Source organism: Epargyreus clarus, unplaced genomic scaffold (assembly GCF_041222505.1).
Source record: "Epargyreus clarus isolate Ecla_fem2 unplaced genomic scaffold, WU_Ecla_fem_2.2 ptg000032l, whole genome shotgun sequence".
NCBI lineage: Eukaryota > Metazoa > Arthropoda > Insecta > Lepidoptera > Hesperiidae > Epargyreus > Epargyreus clarus.
The window spans coordinates 3,804,189-3,831,745 of record NW_027332237.1 but is presented as its reverse complement, the minus strand read 5'-3'; the positions used below and the strand labels follow the sequence as shown (position 1 = coordinate 3,831,745).

The 27,557-nt window shown below is 34.4% G+C and overlaps 2 protein-coding genes across 2 annotated transcripts in view; both read left to right on the top strand.

Moving 5' to 3' along the window:
* The first annotated feature begins 4,503 nt into the window (after nucleotides 1-4,503).
* On the top strand, nucleotides 4,504-24,009 carry Rcd6 (Reduction in Cnn dots 6). Its single transcript, XM_073090293.1, has 7 exons — nucleotides 4,504-4,699; nucleotides 18,168-18,602; nucleotides 20,135-20,278; nucleotides 21,346-21,441; nucleotides 21,828-21,940; nucleotides 22,422-22,534; nucleotides 22,830-24,009. Exons 2-7 carry the CDS (start codon nucleotides 18,471-18,473, stop codon nucleotides 23,393-23,395), a joined length of 1,164 nt encoding a protein of 387 aa, XP_072946394.1. The 5' UTR covers nucleotides 4,504-4,699; nucleotides 18,168-18,470; the 3' UTR covers nucleotides 23,396-24,009.
* A 1,639-nt stretch (nucleotides 24,010-25,648) lies between these two features.
* Nucleotides 25,649-27,557, top strand: part of cyst (rho guanine nucleotide exchange factor 18 cysts) — a 69,316-nt gene continuing 67,407 nt past the window's right edge. Inside the window, exon 1 of the mRNA XM_073090076.1 lies at nucleotides 25,649-26,129. The gene's annotated coding sequence lies outside the window, so the exon portion shown is untranslated. The remainder of the gene's footprint in view (nucleotides 26,130-27,557) is intronic.

Here is a 27,557-nt window from a genome sequence, read left to right as displayed (position 1 = left end):
AGACTATGGTTTATTTAGAAATGTTTTAATATCAAACCAACTGATTAAGTATTTCACTTGAGCACATAATTCTCGTGCTCCTTTATAATAAGTCATAGCTTACCTGACGTCATCGTATTTTTAATGAATTAATTATCTAATTAAGATTTCATGTCAATTACCTACAGTACTACCCAAACAGTATTAGAATGAAAAGGCCACGTCAGTAGTAGGCACTGTAGGCAGTAATCACGGACGCAGCCTTCACGTACTACAGAACTCCTACATGAGATCTGAGTGTTTAATAATAAACTAGTGTTTACTTGCGACTTTGTCTAAGTCTGTAAGGTAAAAAAATAATAGTGATAGAAGGTATAAGAGGAGAATTGCATCATACTTATGAACGTTCAATAATATTATTTTTTGGAGTCTCTAATAGCAAATTAGCCTGAAGTCCATCTAAAAGTAAGTGCTGCCGTCCATGGACTACTATAATCAACCCCAGATAAGATTAGATTCCTACCTGAGTTGGCCACAGATGCGTTGCTACCCCTAAGTACTACGTTGGGGTATCGCGTTGTGGTGCCTCCTGGTGTAGTCTCAACAAAACACAAAGTATCACAAAGGTCTCGCAGTCTCACAAAGGATTCTACCACATTTATTTATTTTCTGAATTTGTAATACACATTAAATACTTAAATTAAGTGATGTATATATATTGTAGGTATTGTATATATATTGTTAAAAAAAAACAAGGAATAACAGAAATCCGAAGGTTTAATTAATGTTATACGTATGATAAATTAATTAACTGAATTATCATATCCAAATATTTTTTCGATTCATTAATTAATCTGATTTAAATTAATAAATACAACACGTTATTTACAAAGGTACCAATTAAGATGCATAAGTGGATAAAATAATGTGAGCTTAGAAAATTATAGTAATTTTGAACCGACAAACTCGTCAATTTATTGTAAAGCTATGTATAATATAAAGATAAGATGGATAACATACAAACAATAGTTACTCGGCCTAGCCTTAACCCAATGGCTGCCGTGGGTGAATATTTTCACGTTCACAAACCGTAAAGATGCACACCTGTCTCCTACGAGAGTTGACTCACGATGAATGACTCAATTATTTACTCTGCTCCTGTGTTATTCCTTCATACAATGAATATTGGAGGGATTCCGCCAAAAGAAAAGAAATATGCATCATCATGCGTATAAGGACTCCGAAAATTATGAGACAATTTTATTATTTCGTCGTAGACTAAACATGATAGTTCAACAGCAAGGCAAATGCCTTCTCTTAGAGGGAGCGGCTAAGCCCATAATTCATCGCGCTGTTGAAGTATGAATTGATAATTTCCACACATCTTTTATAACTTTTTAACACTCAGGCAGGATACTTCATGATGTTTTCCTTTACCATTATAACAAGTGATAATAGGAGGAAGACTTGTGTAATTATATTTATTTGTGTATGGTGTGTGATTTGAAGGGTACGGAACCCTTCAAATCCCACTAAAGCGGTCAAAGCAATATTAAAAAGCACAAACTAGGATACTGTAAGGTCATTTAGGCGGTCCATTAGCCTTCATAAATCCGTAATATACGACATTACAGAAACCTTGGAGCACAGTAGGTACCTATTAATCCTCATTGTCGACAGCTAAGTGGGTCGCACGCTTAAATCATTTCTAGCACAAAGGAAGTGATGGATGTTTTCTTTAAAACATACCATTTTGGGACCTCAAGGCTTTGGGGGCGATCATCAATGCAATTGTGAATCCTATCACTTACCTGTTCTTTTAACATGGGATGGAAAGAGATAAACAGCTCATTGTTCTTCGTCGTGGGAAAACTACTGACTCACAGCCTCTGTACTTGAAGTAGGAAAACATTACCTTCGCACCAAATACGGATGAAGCAATACGCTTAAAAAATATGTGCAATGTGTTAGATAATGTATATATCCTAAGCATTACAAAAGACGAAAAGATGCAGTAACAGTATTTAATCCATCATTTTTAAAATGAAAATTAATTTCTAACTACGTAATTGTTTCATATCTTACAAGAGATTCGGTGTTCGTGGAATCCTTCGGCGGTTTTCCCCTGGATGTAATTTTGAATAAAAATGCAGTAAGCATTTATGTAGATAGAATCTACATAGGTAATAGTTTATATCATAATCTAAGAATTAAAAAAATGAAAAGACAATAAACGGAAATAGAAAATACTTCAATTTTTACTCTCAACTAAATAACAATTATGACTTTTCATTAGATTTATAATTGCTATACACTGTCAACTGACACTTTCTCTAAGTTATGTTAGCAATAAACCCGGAAAGTAATGCTTTTCTACATATTAAAAGTGGCAATGATTCTATGATGATGATATAGCTGTACTAATTACTTGTAATAATTAAATATTATTGTCATTAGTGGAGTACATACCCCACATGGCGGTAAGTAGTCACGACACGATATTTTAAGTACCTACTTAAGTTACGATTGCATTATTTTTTATAACGGTAAGTCACATGCTCAATGATGTGTTTAGTCCTCAGGGGTAGCAACACAAATGTAAGTGACTGCATTCTCGTTTACTAGTTCTACTCGTATTAAATAAGAAAGAACCTTTAAGACGTTATGCCTCATAGTTACCGTGACATTATGGACGTTAATCTTTGTCTAACTTACGTATGTATGAAGAGTTTAAATGATTTAATCACAGGTTTTTTTGAATAGCTCCATGTCATAGTGCACCTGGAATATCTCAGGAGGAAAATCATTCCAGATCGTGCACGATCGTTCGTGGCAAATCAACCATGCATACCGAACCGTTGAGGACCACCACGAATCCAGTTGGTGAGGATGAAACTTCATCCTTTGGCAAATGCTGCGATGGAAGAAGGACGACGTAGGCTTCAGTTCAAATAGTTTCTCGAAATACTCATCTTAATACTCAATACTTTGAAGGAACCTATGCCCCCGTAGTGGTTTACGTTTAGGTAGTGGTTTACGGTCTAGTCATCCCTTAGTTCAAATACCCATGATTAGCAGCATGTCATAAATATAAGAAAACTGGGTCCCCCAGTATTTCTCGAAAGCATTGCCGAGACAAACGAGCGACACAGACAGCTCATGACTCACCGATTTGAATATTAAACAGTTGTTCATACAATCGTATTGTGAGGACCCATTTTAGTTTGGAACGTTTGAAAACACATTCTAGTAACGGGAAAACTTCTGAATTAGTCACTGGTTATTACCCAATTTAGGAAACAAGTTTAATAAAATATTAATCGAATAAAAGAAAGATTTATACCTATATGTGACCGACTTCCAAAGCCTGTTGTATAAGTACATAAGCAGGTACCTGGGGACATAGACTTACAAACACCTTTTTTATGAAACTGAAGCAACAAACGACTTCAGTCCATCTATTGGTAAGTGGTAATTACTACACATGCAACTTTGTAAGGAGCCCGAAATATGATTAGTTTTTTACCTGATATCGGCCACAAGTAATAAATCAACAATATGCTAGAAGGGCAAATTGTTAATTGATAGGTACACGTTCTGTAAGTCATCATCAACCCATTACTGTCTCACTGCTGGGCACGCGTCTCCTCTCAGAATGAGAACGATTAGGCCTTAGTTCACCACGTTGGCCAAGTGCGTATTGGTAGACTTCACATACCTTTGAGATTATTTTTTTTATAAATATCTCAGGTATGCAGGTTTCTTCACGATGTTTTCCTTCACCGTTTTAGCAGGTGATAATTAATTTCTAATACGCACATAATTTCGAAAAATCAGAGGTGCGTGCCTGGGATTTGAACCTCGGACCTCTCGATCTAGAGGCCGAGTTTCTTTTTTCTGTAAGTATCTTACTGAAAGCTACACATACCCAACATACTTTACTATATCGATAAGTATTTGTAGATATGTTTTTTCTTAAACGTAAATACCGACATCTGTTGCATTAATAATCACGAATCAAATTCCATACCAGATTAACAGAGCATAACACTTTTTGTTTCGTTATTAAATATCTACATAACGCAGTTTCATAGTTCAATATCAAATCTATTAATTCTAAAAGTACTTTTGTATATAGACATTCTAAAACCATTCACGCGATTATTTTGCAAATAATTTTCAATCACGATATTCAGTTGTAGGTATATTAACGCTGCTTTTAATTAAGTATTTTTGCACTAATGCAATTAGTCCAATACAATTAGTTATCTGTAACTTACTTGCTATTGAGCAGCTAGTAAAATAATAAAGTAGTACTTGTAATTGCAAAACCTGCAAACATTAATTGCATTAGACGCTCCAATTAAATCATAGGAAATTCAGTTTAGATCGCAACACCTAAATTATAATTTTAAAGTTGCGCCATATCTGTATTTACATACTGGCCGCTGAGAACCTGTTTCAAAACGTCATATTGACATGCGCATTCCCGCGCTTTGATTACGAGAACCAATCACAAGCCAGTATCGCGTCGAGAGCCCGCGCAAGCGCGCGCGTTCTTATTTCAAAAGTTTTGTTTGCGTTCAGAAACAGCTGTTTGCTTAGGTGTTTTTTTTAATAAACAGTGACAAAGTTTAAGCGACATATTTGGTTCTATTGTTCCGTGTGTGACAATTAGTATTTTACTATTTACAGGAATTTAAACTACTTGCAGCCGAAGGTTTGTGAATGTTTTTCTTGATCGTTTGTGGGTGTAGTAACTCTGGCAAATATAAACTATTCCGATGTTCTTGCAAAATGTTTTTTGTTGGGATACCGGTGTGAAGCAAGAAGTTAATGAAACCCAATCACGGAATTTGACCTTACGTTTTTATTCTTGGAATACCTTTGCTTAGGTCCTTTTAAAAATAAATCTTGGATTTTACCTGTTGTTTAGTCAATCTACTTGGGATCTTTCCAAGTTTTTTTGTTCTCGTACATTTTCATATAAAAGACTTCAACGAGCGCAATGATAACTGAAAATTAAATTTTAGGTATTTTTTTTCAATAAATCATTGTTAATTACGATAATTATAGATTTTTTAGTAAATTTTATAAGAAATTGGTATTTGAATTGAATAGTTTCATTAAAATACAGCGTTTAACACTAATTATTATGTACAAATGTACTTTTACGTAAATTATTACATGTAATTCATGTTCTATTAGGTATTACCGAATCTTTACACAATGCAGTTCAACAAACATCAAGTTACTGACACAAGCTGCTATTATCAATACTCAAACCCTATGTATGAATGTCGGAGTTTTAATTCTAGACTATACTCGTGATTTACACCAAGTTTAATTACCCCAAGGGTGCATATTATTATAAGGTAGATCCTATTGTGATGTGGGGGTTGTGACCCCCATTACCTACACTTACAGAAAATATTGAAAACACATTTTGGCGATCAATTCTTGATGGCAGAAAATGATTTCCTTTAAGGCATTTTGCACAGTTAACTTATATGGTATTCAATACTGTATTTTAACTGTGTATCTTTAAATTTTACTATTACGTAGGTACCGCTTAGATATCATAGAGAAAAATTGGACATTGACCATTCCTAAATCAATTATTTCTAGTAATTATCATAAAATTGTAATTTATTCTATTTCTAATAACCATAGTAATTTATTCTACAATCGTAGTACATATTTTCCTGCACAAAACATGTGGCAACGTATTGTTCAAGTCAGAATGTAGCTGATCACTAGCGGATGGTCTATTAGGTCACTTACCTTCCATTGTTTTTAACTTTGACGGACAAACCTTTTTATGTAAGGATTTTTTGTCGTGTTAAATGTGTTTCAACGACCTATTCCTATTCCTTTTATTTCTTCATATTACTTCTATGACTTTGTCTTAATTGTTGATTCTTGAAAATGCGATCTAAAATACGAATAATAAGAATGAGTTTTCCTTGTAATGTTGACAGCAAAAAGGATCTCCACTATTAAATGGTCATTCATGTAGACCATCATGGTCATTCATGTAGGTCATCATCAGTCCAACATCGAATAGAGCTTCTGTATATCTTAATATAAGCTTTCGTGCGTGAGTCGTCCTTCATTTTGATTTTCAACATTTGTCGAATTAATAAATTTTTTCCTTAACATGAAAATTTCATTTTTTGTTACATTTGCGTGAGCAGACATAATACAAATACTGAAAAAGCAGAACTTTTATCGACAATTAAACATTATCTCTTATCTAAGTAGGTATTTCCATGAGTTAAGTATGAGTAATAAAACTTAGATTCTTCTGTGAGCTCTACATTTATAAAGCAGTTTAATAAATCTCTCGTCATTTTCCGTAAAGTTATAGTAACTGTTTCGTTTTTATTACTTACATATCATAAGAGGAAAATCTATTCCTAAAATGTAGGTTTTCTGGGTAAACTTATTTTTTGAATTGACCTTGGCCAGTTTCTCCACGACAGTTTTTACCCCTAAAACATGCAGACAAACATGCATTCAATAATCTTGCGTGGGGTGCAAACATGCAGAGCATCGTGATATTCGTGTTAGAATAACTATGTTTGTATGTCACACATCACATTGATGTCTACGTCGTCATACGATGAGTGATGAATGATATAACATTACTTGTATTGGTGTACGGGACTGCGCAGTTTAAGAATTATGAGTCCGCTACTCGATTTACTAACATTCTAGTTGTTGTATACGACAGTAATTGATGATACAAACATTACTATGGTACTTTTTATAAAATAGTAGTAAAAGAGCACGCAGACCACCTGATAGTTCTCGTATCTAAGTGCCCATTACCTCCCATGGACATCTAAATAACCTCAGAAAAGTTTCACTTGGTTGATGGTGGGTAGGATAAGAACTAAGTTTGAAACCTCAAATAATTATGTCACCCTTACGACACCCTTCAATACAGAACACAGCAGCGCTTAACATTGTTGTTTGATAGGCTACTTCGTTATATATCGTTGGAAACTTGGAAGTTCTAGGTTCTAGGATGGAAGTTCTATGTGCGTATCAGAAATTCACATACAATGTTCAGTTTTCAAAGGCCTTTTTTCCTAACTTTAAAAATGTTTAAACATCGGACAGAAATGTAAACATTGTTTCTTTACTACTTATACACAAGTCCTTTTATGGCACAATATGTATTAGAATGCTTTAAACAGACAGGAGCGCGATACCACGGCACAAATTATAGAACCTTATACTGTGGCGATACTTCATGACTTATTCTAATTGGAATGCGCGGCAATATTCTAATGCTAACGCGCACCGTGCAACGATTATGTGCAAATTTGTGATGGAATTCTGTCTCTAAATAAAGCAGCTAATTACGGTAAAAAATCAGAGGAATTTTATTTAGGTACTGTGTATACTTAGTTTTTTATAAAACTGTTGTAGTGCGTTGTTTTATGAGTATCTAAGTATAACATATAAGTAATTATGTTAAATATTAGTATATTTTTAAAATCCAGCTATCATTTTTCGAGAGATTGGCGTATTGCAATACTTGGAAGACCCTGGCACACAAAGTTATGTCGTGACTATGTTTTACTTCTCTACCACGTATCCTAACTACCGATAGAATAAATACCTACTTAAGATTCCACTTAAGAAGCTAAATTGGTGCGAAGTGATCAACTGTTTTCCATCATGCTAATGATGGTAATCCTCGTAGTTCGACTACGGAGACAGTATCACCTCATCTACGTCTGCCTTCACCTACTAACATACCAAACATTCTTATTAAGTTCTTGTTTGGAGAATGTGGTAAGGATGTTTTCGTTACGAGGCCTTCCAATTTAGTCTTGAATGGTAGCATCACATCGGTGTCCGACTTTAGACAGGACTGTATCTTACCATCGAGTAGACCACATACTAAAAAAATCTTCAACGTTGTCTCTATTCACTATCGTGTTATAATTAGAATTGAAATCCCAAATTAACGTTACAACAGTTACGTCAAAGGCATTTTCAATGTAACGCTGTGTACTTACTTTGTGTCACGGAATCTGGTGCACGCGGTGTTCGCGATTGAGTAAACCTTCGGAACGAGGGTAATGTGTTACGTTAATCCAGGCCGGCTAGTGCGTTTTCTTGTTTCCAAGTACCTACTGAGTTTTTTTCAGAATAACAGCCGTGAATTTGTTCGGCTTAGGCTTTTGTACATGGATTGTCCATTTAGATACTCGGCACTGCTAATGTATGTTTACATTGGGTAAATAGATAGGTACTAATTTAGTAAGATAAGAATCTCAGTTTAGAGTAGACCTATGCTGTAAACAATACTGCGTCATAAAAAGTGTCAAGTCGTGGTAAAATCGCATCCAATCAGGTTTATCCTTGTCCAAGGTCCAATCCGTATCTCATACAAACAGATGGACATTTTTTATAATCGGATTTATATAAAAATGTGTTTTAAAATCAAACATGAATGAATAATTATCAACCAAAAAGTTATCTTAAAAATATCTATTAGACCAAGGTATTAAATAAGGACTACTTAAATTCACTTCCATCTATTGAAAATCTAAAACAAAGAACAGTAGTTTCGCAGTACTTACATAAAAATACAAATTACAAATCGACAGACTTATACTTACATATTTTTTAACAATCTGCTAAACCTCCAACAGTTGATTACAGAGTGATTACAGACCTCTTGCCGATGCTATTAATACTTCATTATAATTTTAATGGCTTGATGACTCACCATATTGGTTGTCTTTGTAAGTTGCGATGTCATGTATATGATCAGTTACACAAAAAAATAATATTGATGTGGTATCCGGAATGTGAGAAATTTAGTAGCGATTAAAAGAGGTTTTGATAATGATTTATTTGTATACCCTAAAATTTTATATTAGTATATTTACTTGTTATGTTTTACACAACACGATGTATTAAGTAAAAGGCAGGTCTAAAGGCTTCAGCAGACATGCTATAATTAACATCGGCAAAAGACGACTTAGTTAAATTCTACGCGATGCATCTGTTTAACCGTCCAAAAATAATGCGCGATGCAGCATTAATGCATTCTCTGAAAGCGTGATCCAGGAACAATGAAATCGCCAAAATGCCAATCCCTGATGCTAAAAGTAAAATGTCTGCTGTGGCCGTTGTCATTAAGTACACTTTATTTGTCTTCGCTGAAAATTTTTGGACACAATTTATTCCTCACTTTTTATCAAGATAAGAGGGAAATCTTGTAGCATAGGTGAGAAAAGCAACATTAAAAATAACTGCAAAAGTTTCCGCAAGTTTCTTGGACCTATTAACAAAGCTATAGCTATGCCCATGGTAATAATATTAATGGTTATGTAATATTATGTATTCTATGATGTTACCAGCATCTCTGTAACAAAGATCTGATATGATCACATTATGAAACAGTTGTACATTACATAAAGCTATCTCACACTGATCTTGCTATCGTTCTCTGACCTTGCTTGTGAATCTAACATTGTTTATTAAATCAAGAATTCAAACTATTCTACTAAACCTGTACTGTATTGTAAAGGTGTGTAGGGTAAAGGGGTACGGATGACGAGTATAGTGTGATATAGTTAAGTTAAACAAAATCCTTGAAAAAGAGGACCTTTGTTTTTCAGCGAACAGAATAGTCCAAATAGGACAGAAGCTCTACCTGAAGCTGATTACGGCGTTACCACTCCTGAGGGAACGATGATTGCCTCATATGCAAGTCAGCCACCATCCACACCCTTCCACCACATTGCATGAATTGCTCGCGTTTGAAATAGGCATCATCATCATCAACCTACCGTCCCGCTGCTGGGCACGGGTCTCCTCTCATAATGACAAGGATTAGGCCATAGTCCACCGCGCTGGCCAAGTGCGTATTGGAGACTTCACATGCCTTTGAGATTTTTTTTTATAAATCACTCAGGTATGCAGGTTTCCTCACGATATTTTCCTTCACCGTTTAGCAAGTGATAATTAATTTATAATACGCATTTAACTTTGAAAAATCAGAGGTGCGTCTGGGATTTGAACCTCGGAACCCTCGATCGAGAGGCCGAGTTTCTTAACCACTAGGCTATCACTGCCTTGAAATAGGCGTGATGGTGGAACCTCGTTACTCGAATCTTAATTGTTTTAATTAAAGTACCTGCTTACTATGCCGACCACAGTCATATCTGTGGTGCTGACATTAAAACGGCTATAAATGCCATAATTGCATAATTGAGTGTCTGTACCTACTCACCTACCAAAATACACCTACCTTTTTCGATATCCTTAATAGGACCATAACGGTATCATTTGAAGTAGATTACATTAGTAAACCGAAAACTAAATTGGAACATTTTATACAAGTGTAATAAGTCAACTAGTTACCACACCCTTCAAACCAACATATCATACCTCCACGCTGAGGCAGAAATAGGTATACAATATTGATTTAAACGCTAGACTAGGTTACTTACCTTGAAATGCACATAATTACACATTCTCATATAAAATACTATCTACTAAATCCATTCACAGTTGTAGCAATTTACGATGTCGTATTGAAATGGAAATAACTATGAGTCAGCTGAACAGAATCTCGTGGGTATAAGTAGTAAGTTTTTCTTTTTTATGAATAACTTTACAATCAATACGATCGGTCGCGAAATTCTTCGAAGCTTCATGTGTGGGTGTAGTTTACTACTTAGGTACGTATGAACCTATCTTTACCTACGTAGCTATAACGCAGACAGAATAACAAAAGTCCATTTTTTCTTACTAATACCACAGTATAAGGATATATCCTTATACTGTGCTAATACTGGCTATAATATTTTACTAAATACGAGTATGTAAAACTTTTTTTTTACATCAATTGAGTTATCCCATCCAGCATAATCCCTATTTACTTGCTTCAGATTTTCAAGTTAAGTACTTAGTGTTTGTTTAATAAATGAAACACAATATATAGTTACGGTTATAATACATGATAAAAACGAAATCATAAATTTAAACAAAGTGATTTGTTTTATTTATAGCAGAAATAACATAATACTAACGTAAATTAAATATTTCCGTACTTAAATTCTAGTGGTTTGCTTCTAATAGTTCCACAGCTATATTTACTAACCAAGTTAGTTTTAAAAGATATTTTTACCCACAGGCTTATCTCCGTACATGTACTTTTTGGTTCAGTCTGATGTTATCAGTACCCACCTACACCCTCAGCGAAGTGGAGCGTAAAAACACAAAAAGTACACAACCTGCAGGCTTTATGAGGTTGTTAACTCTCGTGTGAAACTCGGGATAAGGTTTTAAAACGACATTGTTTGCGAAGTTTTTAATGCGTATAGTTTTCTCATATGAATATGCAAATGTCTAATTGCGTAAACAGTATAAAAACTGATCGATTATTACACAATGTTGTTGTTTTAAACATTTATTCAAATACATTCAAATGCAGATATAAAAATTGTTGTGTTTGGTGTAAATTAATTTACATTTAGCCGGTCATTATCATAGTATTTGTGTATGTCTGCAAGCCATATAAAATTGCACTTTCAGTCATTTCTAAGTGTTATATTTAACTGGCTTTAATATAAGTAATCAAAGTTGTTAATTGTTCTAATAAAGTGGAGACCGGACGTGTGTTTCACCAGTTATTATCTACTAATTAAAACGTTGATTGCTATATTTTGCTATGTTTGGGTTTAATTAAATTAAATGTAATAGACCAGTTATTTTTCGTGAGTACTTTTCTGATTACATTTCGCTGTGGCTCAGAATAATTTCTTTTTTATTTAAACCTTACGAAACATTTACAGTTTTCCATTCCCGATTGTATTTCGGGATAAAAAGTAAATATATAAAAACACTCTCATAAAGAAATGCAATGTTGTGTAAAAAAAAATATCAGCAATTTTTAATATTTTGCAAACACAAACATACAGTAGCAGAATTTTTATATATAGAGATGAGGATACAATTTACACAGCGTCACGTACTACCAGTTGGTACACACTTTAAACAACGGATCGATCTGCGTCGGCCTCGTCATGAAAACAGGGAAAGTCCTTATCTCGGTCACCGACCTCGGCTTTTACTGAATCTGATTATGTCCTACGTCTCTTTAAAGTCTCGGTAACTTTGAATATAACAATATTCAGTTAGCTATTTAACGCCAGTTCGTAATAATAATATCAATTCTAAATAACACTTAGGTATATACCAAAGATTTAAAATTGCAAATTTTTGCCTTCATAGATTGTGTAAATTCGGACTGTGTTAAGTAAAACTTGGTTAAGACGGATCATTACTTAACATCGGGCATTACTTAGTCAGTCTCAAAGTTACTAAGTAAGAAATCTTATTCGATGTAAAAAAGAAACAAAATTGTAGCCCAAATTCTAGGTTCAAGGAACATTTGAATTCTTTAATTGAGGTACTTGCCATTCATACAGGTATAAAAATATTAATTAAGGAAACGAATAATAAGGCATGAGTAAATGTCAATGTTAGCTGAGTGATTCATCTTATTCTTTACCTTAAATACCTTTGAAAGGTAAGGTAGGTATAGGTATTTTAATTCAAGTTTATATCGATCTGGTAGCAAGTCTAGTGGTCCAGGTTGGATTGACATCTTCTAGGATTCTGGAGGGTCACTAATAGCAGGAATGTGGTGGAAAAAACAAATCTTGTGCTAACTTCACGTAATTTAATGTTATTCAATCTTTACTCTACTCTAGTAGCCTAGTGGTTAAGAAACTCAGCCTCTCGATCGTGGGGTCGGAGGTTCAAATCTCAGGCATGCCTATGATTTTTTTAAATTGTTATTTACGTGTTAGATATTAATTATCACTTGCTAAACGGCGAAGGAAAACATCGTGAGAACATCTGCATACCTGAGAGATTTATAAAAAAATAAAATCTCAAAGGTATGTGAAGTCCACCAATGCACTTCATGCAATGCAACGCACTTGGCCAGCGCGGAGGACTATGGCCTAATCCTTCTTTTTATGAGAGGAGACCCGTGCCCAGCAGTGGGACAATAATGGGTTGTTGATGACTCTACTCTAAGAGTTCTGGTTCGTATGGCTCCTTACCTAATTAAAACAGTCATAAAAGACATAAGTACCTGAGTATCCATATATTCCTAATTTTACGATGACGCTAAGAGTAACGGTCTTAAAATTTTCTACCATCTAAGATTATACCCACGTTTTTGGCTAACATCTCGTATGTAGAAGATGCTAATATAAATATTTTCGCACTTACTAGAAAATTTAAAACAAAAGAAATCATAAGCCGAGCGCAACGGTTTCCAAAGAATTACCCACATTCAGCTGAACCGGTTAATTGGCCGTATTACAGCTGTTACTACACGTTTTGCCACAGAATGGCTATTTACTAGAAATACCATTTTTAAGATCGGATATTATAATATTAAGTATTTTCTATGATCATCATCATTATGCCGTTTCATATCATACATGTTATACCTAAAAGACATAAAACTCTACAATAAGTAATAAAAAATGTTTTTCTATATCAAGAAAACAAATATAAAAGAAATGAGAAATTACAAGAATAGAAATACAGTAAATAATTTAATTGACCTTTGACGCAGCCCATGTCTCGCAGTTTAGAAGTCTGCAATCGTAAACGGTGTCTTATAGATATAGCCTTATTATCATCAAATGGCCTTTCTATCGCATATCACTGCTATCATTGGTATTCGATGGCAATTAAATCGCAACACGGAAGGATGTTATGCGTCGTACGCTCTATGAGCTGCGTAAGATGCTTTCCACGCACGTGGTAGCTACAAAATATTGTTTTACGTTACAACTCTGTGTTTACGCGACTACGATATTCTATTTAAATTTACACATATTTTAAACATTTATATATTTGATGTTTTTATTTTACTGTACAGAGTACTGTTGTACAGCCCCTTGTGGGTCGGTTATAAAATTAATCATTTATTTATGGCCCCAAAATTTATAGTATTTTATGCAAAATTTTGACACTGTATTATATTATTCGAAAAGTGCATATTAAATGTGCATGGTAAATGAAACAAGTAGATAGGTATTTGTCTCATTTCCGAAGTACTTGAATAACTTAAGTACCTACTCCTATAATCTAACAATAAAAATGTTGTAAGAATTTTTTTACGAAGATGCTCAGTTATATAGGAGACAATATTATTACTCATAAACAAAGAATATATAATATAGTTAAGATAACTCCACATCTGTCTGTCTGTTGATATCGCACGTGACAGTGAAATTTCAGCCCACCACGTTTTAGGTCGTTCGGTTCTAGGCTTACGCTTTCTAACCTAAATACGAAGACAATTGAGTCCAGTTTACTAAAACGATGATTTTACAGTTACCACGACTTCCGCAGCACAATATTATGGCCGAGGACGTGGATAGAATCTAATGCTTGAAAGGTTCATTGAAACCGTGCTAAGGAACTTCACACGTGACCAGAATTGAGGGAAATAGCAAATGTGTCGGCTAGCTAGCCTATTGTCAGAGGACTTGTTGAGCATTCCCGCGTGGCTACGCTCGCAAGCACCAATTTGTCAGTTAATCTGTCAATTTTACGTAGAAACCAAGAAACCAGAAAGAAATTAATTAGTTCTTGTCACTCGCAGTAAAATCTTTGCGTGTCCAGCTGTATCCGCAATGACAAAAAACCGCGCAGAGTAATGAAACTTCAAAGTAAATTAAGATAACTATTTGGCAAAGAGCGATTTCCCACCAGACTAAACTTGTAAATATCCAAGTTGTTGAAAAAAGGTCGATACCGTGATTCAGAATTTTGTGTGGAGCCGTTTCTCGACGAGTTTAAAGTTGTCACCAAAGATTATAGTAACCTATGTCATCACAACTATTACCTATTAGGTTTGGTACAATGCAAATAAATATTTTTTTGTTTATTACAAATAAATTGTATTTTTTAACTGATACAATACAAATCTTCATGTAATTATGGATTATGTTATAACATATAGTCACAAGAAACGCAAAAAAACCTACAAGAAAAGATTAAATATCAGTGACGCGTTTTCTAAACAATACATATTCTATAAACTGCATTACCCGCCCAAAATGTGTAGGAAGTACACTTCAAGTATTTATGGCTGTGTTTTAGAACTTCCGTGTCTAAAATCACTAAATGGTATGACATTCTAAAACATTATAAGCGACATATGTACCCACTTATCTTGCTTATAAATGTTAAAAAGTACCTACTTATTTTTACTAAGCATTACAAAGTAGAGTAGCACTTTACCGTAAAACGTGCTAATTACGATTATTACTTAACACGTAAGAAACGGTGCGTTAATTACAATCGGGTTTGAAATCTATAACAGTCATAAAACTGATGGATGGTATTATAATTATTAGTGGCGATTAATTACGCGTGCATATTGTGTTGTAAGTTGCAAAGTGCGCAAGGGTCCACGATAGGCTATCGGATTATTTTCTAGCTATTAATATGAGTATGTCCATAAGGAGTACACCTATAAGTAGGTATTTCTGGTTTGAAGTGAACGTAAAACCCATATGATACATCTAGCATAGTTTCTAACTGTTGTGTTTGTGGTATACCTACGCTCTTCGGCGGCACCACCGCCACACCTATTTCTGACTAGAAACAAGTGTGGTGGTGGTGTAATAGGCATTAACAGCAGTGGCAAGCATTCCAACAGTCCTCAGTGGTAGCGGCGCATCTGTGGTCAGTCAGGTGTGATCTGATCTTTTTTGAGGTTGTTTGCAGATAGTCATGGCCGGCAGTCGCTACTTAACATGGACTGCATGCTTGTCTGCTATTTCTATTGTATATTTTTTTAAATGTAGTCCAAGGGCTTCATTTCTTAACTTATTGTACTTATATCAATTTTCGTTACATAGAATTACATAGAAAACGTACAGTTATAAATAATAACTATCAAGTTAATTGTTATGTAAGAAAGCCCTTATCTTTGTCGCCCGTAGAACCTAGTAGCGGTTCAGGAAGTTAACAACTTTCACAGTTAACTGGCACTTCCCGTAGCTTTTACTCTTAACCATAAACTACAAAATTTCATTATACTTAAATAGCTAGGTAAACATAATTATTATACATATGAAGTGAATATGTAAAACTTTATTTTTATGTCTGGCTGTAGATACGTGTGCTCTAGATATAATGGCAGAAGTAAATGCGATTAATTACGGTATGGTAACTAATTCTGGATCTGAAGTCTGAAGAGAGTAACCAAATCAAGGATTTTTAGAATTTACATTATTACAAGTACCCTTTGACACAGAACATAAAGTGCTAAATAATCTAAATATATATAACTCAAAGGTGACTAACTGACATAGTGATCTATCAACGCACAGCCCAAACCACTGGACAGATCGGACTGAAATTTGGCATGCAGGTAGATGTTATGACGAAGGCATCCGCTAAGAAAGGATTTTGATCACTTCTACCCCCAAGGGGATAAAATAGGGGATGAAAATATTACTTCGTAACGCGAGCGAAGCCGCGGGCAAAAGCTCGTTAAACATAAGAGGCAATCATCCTACAATGAGTTTTATGACGTCATAACTCACCTTAAATTCTAAAATGAGCAATGTTTAGGTGTTAGTTAGTAGCATTAGTGACTGATTAATTTAAATTAATAATAGCAGATTTAAGTACCCACGTATGCCAATGGCCTACGTGTGCTTAATTTGTAACATTTTCTAAAGTAGTTGCGATTAAGCAATCATATTAATTATGTTGGCGTGAGATAATTATTTGCAATTGAGAAATCTTTGTTTCCTCTCGGTTTCATTTGGCAGAAGATTAGTAAATGAAAAACTGAATTGGATTTCACTTTTGTTATTTTTGTGTGGCTCTATCGCGAAATCGAACAGCGGCCAGACAGACATGTAAATGATGAATTTAAAATTCTGTTGTGGTACTGTGTATTCGCCTTTTTGTATATCGGTTGCATCCAGGACAAAGTTATCCTAGTTCCTCATAATAGTTCTACTTAGTGTAGTGTAGTGTAGTGAAGAAAGCGTTTTTGTTCCCTTTAAATATGTACTTACTTAAGTTTTGTTGAAGAACTGCCGTCATACGTATAAGGTACCTACTTGCAGTACCTACTTACTACTTAATGTTGCGTTATTTGTTAAAGATGTGAGAAGCTAAATAAAACTGGCGTAGCATCTAGCGCATTATTTAAATTCTAACATATGAGGCAATCCTTCAGTCTTTAGTACAAATCATGCACAAAATTAATATAAATCTGGTAGAGCCCCCTTCATGCCGACTGCATCGGCTCCGCCGCAACTATTTCTACCTTACAATGTGTTTTGTTCTGGTTTGAAGGGTGTTAAATACATACACAAGAAGCGTTACAATTCAATTCTGACCGGACTTAGTCCTGTTTGGAGTTGATTAGTACCTATCTATTATCCGCCAATGACGACTTAAGTAATATTAGGTACCTGGAATTCGTTCTGTTACTTTAATTCCGTAAAAACTATGCTATTTATACGAACGTTATATTGTAGCAACGTCTAATTGTATAATAGAATCCCGTTCCCAGGATTGAGCATGCGTCAATCAATGGTTCCCATGCAGTCAATGGCGTTGTGTGACGCGGAAGAAACATTAAATGCATAGGAAGTGCAGATATACTGTTGTTAGAACATTGTTGATTAATGAAAGGTTGTTACTTGGAGGGCAATGTGTGTAGTAGGTACATTGTAACGTTAAATATAACCTACGAATATAGAACCTACGACCTGCTTCAATTCTGTTATCATTCTTATCAAACAAGTAACATTCTCGTGTTTATCGCTTACTTGCAAGTTTAACTATATGTATGTATGCAACTGACAGAGAATAGAAAATTTAAAGAAATTATGTAGATCGCATTCGCATAGTTGAAGCAAATTTCGTCATATTATGAGACAATATCATAGTACTGTTTTCTAAGAATGTGATTATGAAAACTGAATAGGTAATACGTGTATGATACAGAATCACTTATTGTTTTTTTACGGTACCAAATTCTTCTGAGTTTATGCAAAACTTTGATTACAATAATAAATGAAGTACCTATACTAAGTTGAAAGTCTCGTAAATAACAAAAGATTTAAAAAGTTATTTTTCTTTTAAAGATTCCAAGCCAAACGTTAGAAAAGAAACCGCCTTCTCAAGAGGATTGAGAAGATATCGTTTCCGGCCCATGACAGTCTTTCCCAATGGTTTTTGAAACAACATCACATAACATTAAAACCTCCAGAATGAAAACCGAAAACAAAAACTGAATATGAAAGTTAAGGCGCTGCAACGACGACTGAAATGATTGAAAACACAGAAAGTACACACGTTTTGAATATTTTCGACTCTTTGCAAGGGAGTCTAGTACATCTTCATTTGTGTTATATGTGGTGATGCGTGGTCTATAGGAAGTTAACAAGATGTCAACGAGCAATGAACTGAGTGACGTCGACTCGGGCTCTGGCCCGAGGCTGCGGATGAAGCCTGCAGTCAGTAGGATCTTTTGCTGCAGCGTCACGGCAGCGTCTGGATTCATCGCTGCATATGCTTTGGTAATTATTGTTTTCATAAAGCTATTTAATCACCAACCCGTAGTTATATCGATATAGTATTTTACTTTATGTACGGGGAAAACCGGCATGTAAGCCACTTGTTGTTAAACTGAAAGGTGAATGAAGCTGTTTTCGAACGAAAGAGTACCACCATCACAGCTATTTCTAGTACCTATGAAGCAGTTTTTGCCTTTAAGTGGAAGGGTGTGGATGCCGATTGATTTACATATGATGCGACCGCACGAGGCGAGTGTTCACTACCACTTATTATCAGGTGAATTCAGGTGGACTAATATTAGTATTACTACTGTATGAATTTAAGGTCGCTGGTTTTGATCCGAATTATAATTTAGATTCTTGTGCGCTAGTGACAATAAGTGTAGGTGAAAACAATAGATAAATACTGAAGAGTGGTGCTCTTTGCTCCCTTTGGCGACCGGTTCAAATTTTGAATTTACTCTTTATTTATTATTAGTATTTTAGCCGGACCGAAATACTGAAACTACCTTTATCTATACTTAGAAACAGTTGCTATCAGAGTTAATTAGAATATAGGTCGCACTCAAGTCAATGTCGTGATTGAATAACACTAATGCTTTACTTCAACCAACAGACATTAACCAATGAAACAAGAACCACAGTTCACGCCATCACTTCTAATATTATTATTGTTTTGCGAAAAGGAAAAGGCCTAAGTAGAGTGGGCAAGTCTAAGGCCACATACAAAGTTATCTCACGAGATGTCGAAACGAAGTGAGAGTACCGGATAGTTATCGCAACTGTGCGGTTAGGAATGCGTAATAAAGCTCGTTGAACGATTTCTGTACCTACGACGAAACAATACTGAGAATGACAAGTTACTTAGAGATCTTGGGCACAAAATGGTATTGTTATTTGTTTAGAAGTGCAGTAAGTAGTACTGAAGTTGTTTCATCTAATTCAGGGCAAGATAAAAGACATTTCACAGTGTGTCGCTTACTACAAGTACTTAAACATATTTTTGGGCGCATTTTAAGAATAAGTAGATAAGCCCGCGCTATAAATGTGTAGAGGACACAAACAACCATGAGCAATATTTGATGTTGTGGTCTGTTGTTACGAGTATTTGGGCCGTGGCGTAGTAGCAAGCAGGACAATAATATCCATGCCACTAATAAACATTAGTACTTAATCTACAATTGTGAAAAAATGTTTGACTTACAAGAAATGGAACTTTTATGATTGATTCGCAATACCTTGTTGTCTTACGCGTGTTAATAATAATCAAGATGAGTAAGTATTTGATTTTTGTCTACTAGAGATGGAAAATTGACAATTTCTTGTAGGCATAATTAGATAGATTAGATAGATATTAATAAAAGGCCTTTATCTATCGTCATCGATCGCTACTGCACCGTACATTTTTTTCTGGCTTATGAAACTTAAGAAATGGATTTCCTGCCAGTCAGTGTTAGAATTTTATTAATGAGATATTGTTTCGAAAGTGATTTACTTTGTTAATTGGTATTAAAGGATCATTATTCTCATTCCAGGTGGCGTACGCAATAGCTCTGATATACGAGATCGTGTGGGTGGTTGAGTCTCAGAGCGGGCTGCCGGTCGCCTCCGCGCTGCTCATGATCTGCTACTGCGTGATCATCGCTGCCACGGTCACGTTGGTCCATGGGCTCATCTCTGTAAGTACATACTACTTTCTATACTAATAGACTTATATTCTTTATTTTTCTTTGGTGACACTAACATATAGGTCCTAGGTAGAGTTAAAATAAAAATTCTGATAGATCTGTCTGGTCGAGAATTTAACCCGAACTATGACAATTTTAGCAGTGTGTTTCGCCTGGGCGCCATTTATTTGCGTTATCATAACGTTAACGTTAAAAACGGTTTATTTTTCTTATAAAAATGTTAAGTGAACGGCCGCGTAATCGATCGGTAATTTAACAAGACCTGCGTACGAAGATCTGACGACAGAAGACAGAATGCAGAATTATACTCGTGTATAATTCGGCATGCAAACATAACGCCTTTACATTAGTATATGGCACAAATAGTTCAAGTGGTGGTTTCATGACCGTCGAAAATGTTGAAGAAATCTAGGTATTACCAACTTCAGTTTTGCTAAGAATTATCTTATTTAGTTGCATTAGTTATATCATCCGTCAAACCACAATACGACTCAGATGTTGATTTTATTGTCGTCACCGACTAATCAAGATTATCTACAGATATTGATTTCATAACACACTAATGTTTACATTGTATTAGTAACTCAGTAGGAGGTATGCGTAATTATGTTTTTGTAATCATACTTATATCTTAGCTGGAAATCTAAACGTATCCGTGTTAGACAATTAACACGCAATTTTTTTTATAAAAGTTACACGTCAATCCTAAATTTAAATAAAGATTAGTTTTTATTTGTGATATTTCGTTTATGGTAACAAAATATTCTTATTTAATAAGCAGGTAGTTATAAATTTATTGCAAGAGATTTTAAGTTTAGCCTAGAGAAAAAGTACCTAACTATATACAAATCTGATTTAGTATAAGTAGGTATTTAATTTTATTTAATACATATTATTGTTTGTGTTCGTCTCCTCTATAATTTTTAATATATTGTATTTTGCATCCAACGAAATGATTTCGTCATTAATTCAATTTTATTTATGTTTAAACGTATAAACATAGTTGAAAATTTTAAAATTTCCATTTTATTAATTATTTACATTATTTATGTTTGCAGAAAAACAACACATACCTTTTGGCGTGGTTGATGGCAGTTATCCTGGTTCTAATACCAGAATGTGCTCTAGTCTTCTACATGTCTATAAGTCACTGGGTGAGTGTGTAATATAAAACTGTACCTACCCAATGAATCGGAATTGCTAAGCATAGGACATTACTATGGATGGTTTAGGTTAACCGCACATACTCACGATGGGAAAGCTTTTAATATCAAATACGCTGTTACGAGTGCAGATTTTACTATCGATCTATTAGTAAAAAAAAATGCCCAAAAATATGTCTTGCACATACTGGTGTACTATGTATTGCTGACTTATCCGTTATGTCATTATAAATCTTTTTTTTTCTATAATAATGGAATCAACAAATACTTATCCATTCGGAACTAATTTTATCTTTATTTTCCACTGTATACAGCAGAAAATTATCCCAAAAAGATTAAAACCAAACTACTTTACAAAGGATTTTATGATATTACAGGGTCTACAAGGAGTATACGGCGGTGCAGAACTAGCGTGCTATGTAGCGCGGCTGCCCGCCATCGTGTGTGGCGTGGTGCTGGTACAGTCAGCATATGCTCTAAGAGAAGCCAGGTTAGATTTTTATTCAATTATACAAGTATAGTCCGTGCAAAACTGCTAGTCCGCTCTGAATATAGAAATGTCGCGTCGGCATAGCAAATTGTATGACTACACCTGCTCGTAACAACTTCAATATTATATAATATTAAGTTCTGGTAACTTGCCGCAATTCGTCAAGAGATGGCGGCACATGTATTCTTGAATCACGCTTTGGAAGTTGTTTTTATCTATAGTATTATACATTCAATATCTATAGTATCATACATACACGCTCCGAACTCGTCCCCGATGCATGGCGAAAGAGAGTCCTACTCTCTCTATCTAAAAAGAGATCTCTCTATCGGGAGATCTCTTTTTGCTAAACATCGAAGCCAAATACACTCATTTCAAATTTTACAAAATGTGATTTATAAAGGTACAACATATATAGAGTATCTACAATATCAACACTCATGTATACTTATTATTATATTTTGTCTATTATATCTTCCAGGAAAACAGGGTACGGGAACAACGCAGCGGTCAGTGGCAGCGAGTTCGACGCCAGCCACTATGTACCGGACGCGCCCAGTGCGTTTACCAACGATGGCTTCATCACCGACAATGGTGAGTAGTACCTACTTTTGTATGTAAAGAAGTATAATATAATACATATTACTGGTTAAATTACCCCCTAAGATGTGTATCAGTAACCACTAATTCACATTCAAGCAACTGTTGAAGGATTCTCTAAGCTTCCCAGTAGTACAGAAATACGTACTCCCAGATATAACTTTAAATAGTCCATTAGTCAATTAGAGAAACCCAATGATAAAGGAGCCAATTAATCAACTTTCCAAATAATAACATTATGCAACGTTTTTAGTAATTGTGTACTTACTTTTATATTGTCCTTTTTCAGGTAAATCAGGTTCCATGCCAGACTTACGTCGGCATCTCGCAGCTCGACAATCGATGAGCTTAGGCTACCCGCCAATGATGTTGCCACAACCCCCTCCTGCTTACTGGCAACACCTAGCCGACCGCCAGTACGCCGCTAGCTTGCGGGGCTACCCTAAGTCCTACGCCGCTCCCCAAAACTTCGGTACTTGGGTAGGACCAAGATCCGGACCTTACGACAACCCTTACAAACGAAGACATTCAATAGTCGGCGCCTTCGCAACTGATGAGTACCCATCAAAAGCGTACGACTATCCCGAAGACCGTATGGACTGCAAGAGCGAAATGGCATATCCTTACTGTAGACAGTATTCGTATGACCCAAGAATGTACCCACCAGACTATGACCCCAGATTCTATCCAGAGTATAAAAGAGAGGATGCAGCGTACGGGGTCAATCTGCTCAGACATGACCCGTACCATTTTAGCGGGTCCAGAGATCGCGTGTTTTATGGCCTAAGGAACAGTCACACGTCGGTAGGAAATGAATCTGATGACCTCACGAAGTATAAAGACGTTGCTTTATAAAAACACTACTTAGTACATATTATAATCAATGTTTGTATATAAAGTGTCTTACACAGTTATTTATTAGTTTATAATGTGTCGTAATAAATTGACCACCAAATGAGTTGCAAAATTATTGCGATGTTACAAAAACTTTGAGTTTCTTGTTTTTACAGCTATCATTTTTGTTCTTGTAAATTTTACGTATTTGGTGCTATTAGTATTGTTTTCTGTAGAATTAAAATTTAATATATACTATATTATAATATGTTTTTATTTATGTATTCATTTTATTACAATTGAACTTATTTCATAAAATATCAATCTGTAGTAAATTCTTACATATGAACTCAGTTATATGTATGTAAATTGTAAACTATATTTTTTTCGTCCTATCTATGTATTTTCTAGTTTTTCTTAATAATGTCAATTATGAATAGAATAATATAATTTGTATTGTTTAAGATATTGTACCCACATCGAATATTATAACTTGATAGAAGTTAAGTTGTTTTAAGTAGTTAGTTACCTAATAACCAAAGGTTTATGATTGTGCTCGTATAAACGTAAATTTAATGATTTCCAGTCACTATTTTTTGTAAGAAATTGAATAAATATATTTGAGTATAATAAAATTATGTTCTTTTATTTCGCTTCTTTTTGTAGTTTTTACCGATAAAATTGTGCGTTTTTCATTTAACTACATATCTATATTTTTAGTGTGATTAACTTTTAGAAATTAAGTTTAGAGATGGCGCAACATATATAACGATTTCTTCTACACTCACATTCCTACAAAATTTCGTGGGTTATGTCTAGAAAACAGACACAGTTTCCCAAATCAGTACACCTGAACAACAACAGAACTTTTCTCTTCTATGCAACAGACAGATCCGAAAAATAATCTAAACTCTTCATTAATGATGGCCTGGTCAGGAATCGAGTCTGGTACTTATTACGTGTCAGACCGGTATGGTGCAGCACCAGGTGGATCTGAGGATCCACTAACATTTACTATTACGGCCCATAATGTGATATTTGTGTTATTTTTACCTTGTCTTGTGGCGTCATAGATTAGTAAAGATACTTCGCCGCCTTGAAATTGAATGAAGCCACAAACGGCTTAATAGTAAGTTCTTTTTTGGAATTCTTGACAAATAAAAACATTTTTAAAGAAAATTTACGAATAAATAACTAATACTGCGTAATTTACATAACAAATAAATAATTATTTGAAATATTTTAGGGACATTTTAGCACGGAGACGTGGCAAAACTTTTTTACGCAACTATTTCAATTCTCAAAACTGGGTACATTTTCTTGTTAGGAGTGAGTAATCTTTACTAATCTATGTGTGGTGTATGAAAATATAATAATCTATGACAGTATATTAAGATTTCAAAGTAATGGTTTCAGTATATATGAAAGTTCTTTGGGGTAAAAATTATGCCAATCTCATAAAATTACACATCAAATAATTATTATTAATCACATTTGTTACCTTAACTGTTGTAAATAAGAGTACACACGCTGCACTCAAAGAAAAATATTTTTAAAGGAATTCTACATACATTACCTTAAATTGGTAAGTACTACTTTCATATATATATTGTATAAGTAGTATAGGTTGGTTTTCAGGTATTTATTCCTTTTGAAAAATCTAAATCCAAAATAATCCAATCCATTATCATTAACTTCTTTTAATCTTTATTAACTAACTTTTAATCTTTATTCTTCTGTTCTTTTTCAAGTTTAGCGCGTAACAGCGCCTTGCAATTTCTGCATTGCACGTTTCGTTTGTGGAACTCAAGGTACTAATTAGTGAAATACAGTTTTTTATTAAAATAATTTTTCTAATTACTTTCAATAAAGAAACAAATATTGTATAAAATTTCGTTTATATAATACTGTCATTTACAACGAAATCTAAGTGATATTTCTATATAATAATATCTTAATTTAGTTTTAATGGATAATGTAAGTGCATTAACAAAAATCAATATTTAGTGTTGCCAGAACAATTTAGAAAATACTACTGGAAAAAAAATCACAATATAATATTTTAAAAAAAATGATGTGCTACATAATATAATAATCTACTTGTATTTAATTTTAAACCCTTTATTTTTTTATAATCATTTAGTTTAAGACGTTACAGACATTTTAAATGTCAAATTTGTGTTAGTTTTCCAACAATAGGCACTGTGTTGAAAAAAGACCTCTAACAGTGGCACTGTGTTAATTTTTTCGTAGTTATTTTGTTCAAAATTCGTTGTGCATTCTGTCCTTCGTTTCATATTTGTGTCGGTCGTCGGTCCGGCTTCGGCTGGCGGCTGTCGGCGTTCTCGCTCTCGTGTCAGTCAGATTTTTTGGAGTGAAGTCGTCGACATTATTTTGTTCAAAAGTTTTTGAAGTTTTCTGACATACAAACTTTTGTTTAAAAGTTATATAAAGTGTTGTAAGTTAGTTGTGGTGTAATATGAGTGTAATTTTGATAGTTACGAAGTTTTTTACGAAAGTTTTTGTGAAGTATCATGTAGAATAACTGTTTATTGTTTTGTGTAGGTGGCTATGTGGATAGGATTGTCCCGATGTGAAAGTGTATTTTCGCATAAAATTTAGATCCCATTGTTTAATTCTTTCCGGGTGGCAGTTGGGAAAAGACTGTGAGTTACTTGCGTAAGAGTTGATATGTGCTTTGTAACGTTTTGAGGAGGCGTATTTTTTGAAATTATTTCACCAAATTTCAAAATCGGTAAGTTTATTTGTAAGTATTTACTAATACTGTGTGCTTGACCGTGAGGTTTTGAAGTATTGTGTGGGATTAAGATATAAAATATTGATAAACCGGGACTACATGTTGGTTATCACATTTCTATGAAGATAAAAGTTTTCCTTAGCATTATGTATTATTGATAGCATAATTTCAATAAAATAGCACAAAAAATCCGGCAATCACAATATTAATGAGACCTTAATGAATATGTAACACAATTACTTAATTAATAATTAACTTGCAATAATATGCTCTACTGCAATGATTTAAAAATACACTATGTAATGATACATTGATACTTATTCTATTTAATAGAAAATAAAAATAAACAAATCCATAAAGATACTTACATAAAAGTGTTATCTGATTAGTGAAGATGATCTTATCTTGAAAGAGATAATGATTAAATAATATGTAGGTCAAATCTTTCAGTTTAATATGATTTATAACTTTAAAAGTTATTCAATTATCTTCATTTTATGTAATGGATGTACCATAAAAACTTCGTGAAGATAAGACATAAAGAATTTTTCTACACTTATAGCCCCACACTAGGATTCCCCGTATTGTGGGTGCCATGGACACACAAAGACACAAACGCCTAGATCCAGAAGAGATATCCAAATTGAACATTCCAATGTCTGTCTGGTCGGGGATTGGACTCAAAACCCTTTGTGCGTCAGACCAGTATGGTGACTGCTCTGCCACATGGGTCTTCAAGTGCAATTCTCTGATGTCCTGTATTTATATCCATATTTTGCCAATTTACTTAGGTGACTGTTTAATGATACCACTCAATTCCCTATGTCCGCATTTCTCAAACTGTGGTCCACGTACCCCTGAGTGTCCGCGAGTATATGTATGGGGGTCCGCCTTGTCATCTCTGGAACATACATAAATCACTCATTAAATGCAAAAGGGCTGCAAAACGAAAAATCAGCAAACTAGTTTTATTAGAAAAATGTGATCTAAGCACACGGTATTTTCAAAAATTAAAAAATTATCTATTTGATGATTATATAACAAATTGGTTTTTCAAATTTTGTTTTGGCTCTCCTGTAAAATTTAAATAAAAAAGTTATTAAGATTTAATGTAAGATTTAAAGCACGTTAATGGCAATCACCAGCCCACGGCCCATACGTGGTGTGCCTCAATTTACAATCTATCCTGCAGCATATTATAAGTCCAGTCCCACCTGATGATAAATGGCAACTGCTGTCTATGGACATCTTTTATTTACCCCAGATAAGGGACCTGTAGACCTTGTGTCCACAGGTCCCTTATCTGGTCCACAGGTCTTTAAGGACTAAATTAGAACAGAACTTGAACGTATTATGCATTTCCCATATTATATATATTTCATGTGTCTCCTGATCCCATATGACACCACTGGGCAGTAGATGTCA